The sequence below is a fragment of the Diaphorina citri genome, unplaced genomic scaffold (genome assembly GCF_000475195.1).
Source record: "Diaphorina citri unplaced genomic scaffold, Diaci psyllid genome assembly version 1.1 scaffold2637, whole genome shotgun sequence".
NCBI lineage: Eukaryota > Metazoa > Arthropoda > Insecta > Hemiptera > Psyllidae > Diaphorina > Diaphorina citri.
In genome coordinates, this window is record NW_007380054.1 from 56174 (window position 1) to 63002 (window position 6829).

General features: G+C 38.2%; 1 protein-coding gene and 1 long non-coding RNA gene across 2 annotated transcripts in view; one reads left to right on the plus strand and one right to left on the minus strand.

Moving 5' to 3' along the window:
- Positions 1-77: 77 nt before the first annotated feature.
- Positions 78-1416, plus strand: LOC113471584. Its single transcript, XR_003394222.1, has 2 exons — positions 78-1114; positions 1193-1416. It is a non-coding gene; the product is annotated as an uncharacterized LOC113471584 (long non-coding RNA).
- Positions 1417-3337: 1921 nt separating this feature from the next.
- LOC103519271 (serine/threonine-protein kinase pakG-like) overlaps positions 3338-6829 on the minus strand; it is a gene marked incomplete at its 5' end in the record, with an annotated part of 10649 nt that continues 7157 nt past the window's right edge. The window contains 5 exons of the mRNA XM_026830826.1: positions 3338-3349; positions 3625-3754; positions 4982-5034; positions 5193-5490; positions 6199-6380. Coding sequence (XP_026686627.1) covers positions 3338-3349; positions 3625-3754; positions 4982-5034; positions 5193-5490; positions 6199-6380 — 675 coding nt within the window. The remainder of the gene's footprint in view (positions 3350-3624; positions 3755-4981; positions 5035-5192; positions 5491-6198; positions 6381-6829) is intronic.

The following is a 6829-nucleotide window of genomic DNA, read 5'->3' on the forward strand; positions in this document are numbered from 1 at the left end:
TGCACCATCATAATTAAAAAAAAAAAAAAAAAATCTGAAATAATAAAAAGAAAATAAATCCAACCGATTTTTTTCTTTACAAAATTAATTTACCTTTTTTTTATTATTTTTTTTAAATGTTTTTTTTTTTTAAAAAATAATTTACAAAAATATTTCTTTTAAAAAACAATTTTGTCACAAAACATTGTTAGGTTTGTTTTTCTTGAGTTCAAAAGTGCCATCCCAGGTTCAATCATTATTTTCACAGACATTGATGAATCCAATATTAAAATTCATAAAATTAATAGGTATCGAAATTTTAAAAAATGGGAGACCTTTTATCGATGCGTTATTTAGGTGTTCAGCAAAATTTGTTAGATCTTACAAAACAGATCACCTTTAGCAAAATTGCCATCAACAGATTCTATCAGACTGCTTTAGAATCAAATGATCTTTACAAGTAGGAGGCATATAACATCTTGTTCAATAAAGAAGAGGGACTTTAATTATAAACAAGTACCTAAATACATATTGTTTTTTCTTCAATGAGACTGCTTACAATAAATACAACATACAAAACTGGTTGATCGAAATATTTACAAGGAAAATACCTGAGATTTTTTTTGCACACATGAATGTGTTATTTATTTTTTTTAAAAAAAAAGAAGCAGACTTTCCAATATCCAAAGGTACATGCTTTGCCAGGAATGAAATGCAAATTATTGCAACTATCAGGTGTTTTTTTTTTCCACTTAAGAAACTCTCGTCAATGTCTCTTTATTTTATGGTTTTCCTTGCAAATCATCACATACAAAAATACACAGGGACCAAAAATACATCTCTTTTTCTCTGATATTGCATGGGGAAAAAGTTAAATTAATAGAACAGAATATACCTTGTTTATCCTGCCAGTATAGGACTGAAAAGTCCCTTTCCTCTCGCAGTCTAAACAAGGTCTTAGATTAAACACAAAAATAATACTGTTTTTCAAATAAATAAAAAAAGAAAAATGTAGGTCTTAAAAAAAGTTTAAATACAAAAATTACAATTTCATCTGTTAATGTTCAACACATAAATTACTTAGTTAGTAGTTTTTTCTTAATGTCAGAAGTAGTAAAAAAAAAAATTAAAGAAGGTAACATACATTACAATTTCTAAGTACCAATAATAATCTTTTATAAAAGACCTATCTTAGGGGGAAGAATTAAAGAAGGTAACATACATTACAATTTCTAAGTACCAATAATAATCTTTTATAAAAGACCTATCTTAGGGGGAAGAAGTTGAGACATGTTAGGTAATAGGGGGTCTAACATCCCTTCAAAAAGTTAATTAACCAAGTTTGAGCTTTAGATAGGAAATTACCTTTATATCAATCAAGTATAACCCAGGTAAAGTGACTTGGTTGAAGAGATGAGTAAAGAGTGAGTGAGTTGTTTTAGGATCTGAATCATTGACTGAGTAGTTCACTGAAAAGAGTTGTTCTTTTTTATAACTCACTCACTGAAGCAAGCTCAACTTTAGAGGAAAAAAAATCTTAAACTAACACAAATCATCAATAGAATAATGTCATTTGAAATAAGTTAAAAATAAATTAAAATTATACACAGAAATTACAAAATAAAACCTACCTAGTTAGAAAAAAAAACACAAATATTTCTAACATCCCTTCAAAAAGTTAATTAACCAAGTTTGAGCTTTAGATAGGAAATTACCTTTATATCAATCAAGTATAACCCAGGTAACATCAAGGAGAGACTTTCCTTGCTTCCGAAAGAAATCATCAACATTCCAATACCCTGTGCTTTTCCATTTTCCAATAGCATATGTACCTAGAATACTTTACATGCAAATTGAATACGAAAGAAGTACAGACATCTAGAAGAGAATTTTCTGGAGGAACACGATGAACGTGTTCGAAGATGAAAAGTGGTACAGAAGACTGGAAGAGAAATCATTATAGTTATCCAACTAAGTTCCAAATCATGAACTTTTTCTTCAGAAGAGGCCCTGCCATTTAGAGCAGGTGCAACGTACAGTTATACACAAAGAAGAAGACAGACAGCTGACAAAAAGGATTCTCCTAAAAAAATCAACAATCTGAACAAGAGTGACAAAGAAGAAGGAACACTCTTTCCTAGAAATAATTAGAACTAACTTTCTTGAGCAAAAATCAGAAGAATTGGAAAGAGTCGTTGCCATTATGGGCTTCCACAAAAAGAACTCTTATTACACAAAAAGCCCACTGAGGCTTAGGTGTAGGGGCAACTGCCCCCAAGGGGGTTAAGCTTATAAGAAACTATATGGGCGTCCGGAAAAGAATAACATACAGGGATAGATTAGAGAAGGCCAGCCCTCTACTGAGAGAGGGACACGATATTACACAGCCAAGAGTGACAAAGAAGAAGGAACACTCTTTCCTAGAAATAATTAGAACTAACTTTCTTAAGCAAAAATCAGAAGAATTGGAAAGAGTCGTAGCCATTATGGGCTTCCACAAAAAGAACTCTTATTACACAAAAAGCCAACTGAGGCTTAGGTGTAGGGGCAACTGCCCCCAAGGGGGTTAAGCTTATACGAATCTATATGGGCGTCCGGAAAAGAATAACATACAGGGATAGATTAGAGAAGGCCAGCCCTCTACTGAGAGAGGGACACGATATTACACAGAAATATTCAAATAACTATACTAAACATACAACAGAAAGTCTATGAATAAGGAAAAAGTTATAGAGGTAAAAGAAGAGATACTTAAATCTGGCTTGCAAAACACGTAAATATATCCGTAAAATACCAGTCTATGAATAAGGAAAAAGTTATAGAGGTAAAAGAAGAGATACTTAAATCTGGCTTGCAAAACACATAAATATATCCGTAAAATACATAAATTTATAACACTAACATACAACAATCAGAAAGCCTACACAAAGATGTACAGAGGTAGAAGGAAGAATTTGTCTCAACTTGTCAAGAACACATGAAATTCTACTGAAACTATCTGAGAAATACATAAGTACCAACATTACCAACCTACACATAAAGATATACAGAAAAGAAGAAATTGTCTCATTTTGTCTTAAAAACACATAAAATCTACGGTCATTCCCGGGCTAATAAAGAACATTCAAAATAACATCCATCAGAAAACATGTCCATTAACCTGATAAGTGAATTCGGGAGCCGGAGGGATTTTTTGTCACGGGTTGGGGGAAAGGTCGGGATTTTTTTTCACCAAAAAAATTCCCTCGAGCGGTTACTATAATCGAGTAGCAACCACGGTACTTAGTAAAGGAGGCTCTTAGTAATGGTGTGATATCCACAAAACTTGTGGAAAGGATCACCACAAATAAATCATGATTTACATCAGAATCTGAGCCCAATGAAAAGTAGCCAAGGAAGTATTATATTTTCCAAGCAAAGTTTTTTTTTCTTCTTCTTTCTTTTTTTCCCCCTGACAATTTGGAAGTGATTGACTTACGAAAGGAGGTAGGGCGGGACTGATGGGCAGATTGGTCCGATTGGTAAGCACGGCAGATCCAAGGAAGTATTATACTTTTTCCAAGCAAAGTTTTTTTTTTTTTCTTCTTCTTCTTCTTCTTCTTCTTTTATCCCCCCCCCCTGACAATTTGGAAGTGATTGACTTACGAAAGGAGGTAGGGCGGGACTGATGGGCAGATTGGTCCGATTGGTAAGCACGGCAGACTCGCTGGATCCCAGGGGCCGCACAATTGGCAACTCCGACGAAATTAGAGAGCGAAGAATCGAGTTGGCACCACTGTAAATCAAGGAAAAGTTGAAAATTAGCTAAAAAGTGACTGAAAAACCGGGCCTTAGTGTAGTAAATTTAAGGGAAACCGGGCCTTAGTCCAATAATTTTAGAGGAAACCGGGCCTTAGTCCAGTAATCAAGGAAAAGTTGAAAATTAGCTAAAAAGTGATTGAAAAACCGGGCCTTAGTGTAGTAAATTTAAGGGAAACCGGGCCTTAGTCCAATAATTTTAGAGGAAACCGGGCCTTAGTCCAGTAAATTTAGGGAAAAGCGGGCCTTGGTCTATTTTCTTTATTTTACTTTTTGCAAACGCTTTTTCATATTTGCTTACTGATAACATGGGTAAAAAATACTAAAAGTTTCAATTTCGATATAGTCTTACCCTTCTGGCCCATTCAAAACCAAGAGTACTGAAATGCTTAGACATTAAACCGAGGATATAATCGGGCAACCCATTTTATCTCGACACTCCAATCGGATGGATCAAGTTGACTTACCCTCGATTCAGAAAGTGTTGTATCCTCATCTGTTCTTCCCTGTGTAGGCGATTAACATCCATCAGAAAACATGTCCATTAACCTGATAAGTGAATTCGGGAGCCGGAGGGATTTTTTCTCACGGGTCGGGGGAAAGGTCGGGATTTTTTTCACCAAAAAAATTCCCCTCTTGTCGATCTCTCGATAATTTTCCCCTCTAGTTGGTTTCCAGTTAGTTTAACTCTCTGTTGGGTTCTCCTTATATCTTTCCTGCGGTTGTGACTGTTTCTATAATATTTTACTGTTGAATTCTCCTTTCTTTTTCGCCTGCGGACTTCTGAGTTCGTATAAATACAAGGTGTGTGTAATATATACAAGAGTTGGGTTGTTTTCAAAGGAGCGGAAATATACACAAGAGTTGACTTCTAACGGGGCGGCGTTAATGGCCCGCCGCGATACCCGAATCAATAATCAAGTAGCGCTCGCAACATTTAAGGAACATAAAGGACAGATAGGGGAGTCCATTAGTTTGTAAAATCGATCTAGAATCGAAAGCCTAGTTAGCTTACAGAACATAAAGGTCCATTAGTTTGTAAAATCGATCTAGAATCGAAAGCCTAGTTAGCTTGAAGAAAAGTCTCATTCGAGCAGGATAAACAAGGTATATTCCAATTTCAGTTTCACACTTATTTTTATTATTTTATTTTATTCATCTATTATTTTTGTAGGGCCTTATTTAAGGTAGCAGGGTCACTCACCTGTCCCACAGGTAGCACGGTGGAGTTGATCCGGAACTTGGGCGAGTATTCATCTTTTATTTTTGTAGGGCCTTATTTAAGGTAGCAGGGTCACTCACCTGTCCCACAGGTAGCACGGTGGAGTTGATCCGGAACTTGGGCGAGGTTATTATTTTATATTATTCATCTATTATTTTTGTAGGGCTTTATTTAAGGTAGCAGGGTCACTCACCTGTCCCACAGGTAGCACGGTGGAGTTGATCCGGAACTTGGGCGAGGCCCGGGCGCTCTCCTCGACACCGTTGTAGGAGATGGGTACCAGTGACGGCGGTGTAGGGGACATGCACACCGGCGAAGGAGAAGGCGATGGGGACGGCCGTGGGGACTCGCGGGAGCCGTTACTCAGGACGGTGGAACGGCCGCGGGCCTTCTTGAGAATGGTGGGGGGCGCCGGGGCACTTTGGTTGGAGGACAGGAGGGTTTTGAGCGAGATCTCGTGCGCGGCCTTCAGATCACCGCCGTTGAAATAGCTGGAAAACGAAAGAAACATAACGTTAGTGGTTGCTCAGATATCTATATAGCTGTTCTACTATAGCTTGTGTTTTGTATTAGTTTTGAGCGAGATCTCGTGCGCGGCCTTCAGATCACTGCCGGTGAAATAGCTGGAAAACGAAAGAAACATAACGTTAGTGGTTGCTCAGATATCTATATAGCTGTTCTACTATAGCTTGTGTTTTGTATTTTTCTTTGGTACCTACAGAAAATGAGATTTTTTTCTTCAAGATAAACCCAACCAACTCAAAGGCAACTGAAATAATAAATCAACAAAGTCGGCCATGTTCTGTATCGATAGAACTGTAGAACTCAAGGTTCCTCCCCATGGTTTGGGTTGCAGGAGACCTTACCTTAGGGAAAGACCCCACCTAACACAGGACCTTCCCAGGATTGTGGAAATCCTGAATCCTATCTAGTCGCTTTCCCTGTCCTGCCTATTCGTCCTGTCTGTATTTTCTCTGTACTGTTCCTTTAATTTTCCACAGGGTCGGGAAACTGTTCCTATGTAATATTCCTTAGTATGTCCTAATTTATAAATGCTTCTTTGTAAGTGCTTGACCACTTGGTAGGACTTACCCGTTAGTGAGTGTGGTCGGTATATGGTTACTAGTAGGGCTGAGTAGGTTGGGATTCAGCTTGATTAGGACTTACCCGTACTCGGACACAGAGGTGGTAGGACTTACCCGTTAGTGAGTGTGGTCGGTATATGATTACTAGTAGGACTGAGTAGGTTGGGATTCAGCTTGATGCTGAACACTTGCTGACGGCCTTGGGGTTGCTGAGCGACGGTGTAGTCGTGGTTGTTGTGCTCCACAGAGTCCTGGGTTCGAGACCCGTGCTCGCTCTGAGACTCCTGGTGTCTTTGCTGTTGATCAAAAAGGAAACGGGGAAATTTGTTTAGTAAATAAGGGTGCACATTCCAAGAACACGCAGTAGTCGTGGTTGTTGTGCTCCACAGAGTCCTGGGTTCGAGACCCGTGCTCGCCCTGAGACTCCTGGTGTCTTTGCTGTTGATCAAAAAGGAAACGGGGAAATTTATTTAGAAAATAAGGGTGCACATTCCAAGAACACGCATCGGGGCCCTGGAGTTTTACAATACCCTCTCATGTCTTATAGACAAAACCCATGTGTTAGCTAGCAGCAGCAGCAACAACAAGAGCAACACAACAACGCATGGTAAAAGGTTTATTACCTAACATTTAGCAACCTTCGTATTAGTGTGCAACGTTAGTGTGTCAATAAGCTATGGCGTTTATACGGACACAGAGGTGGTAGGACTTACCCGTTAGTGAGTGTGGTCGGTATATGGTTACT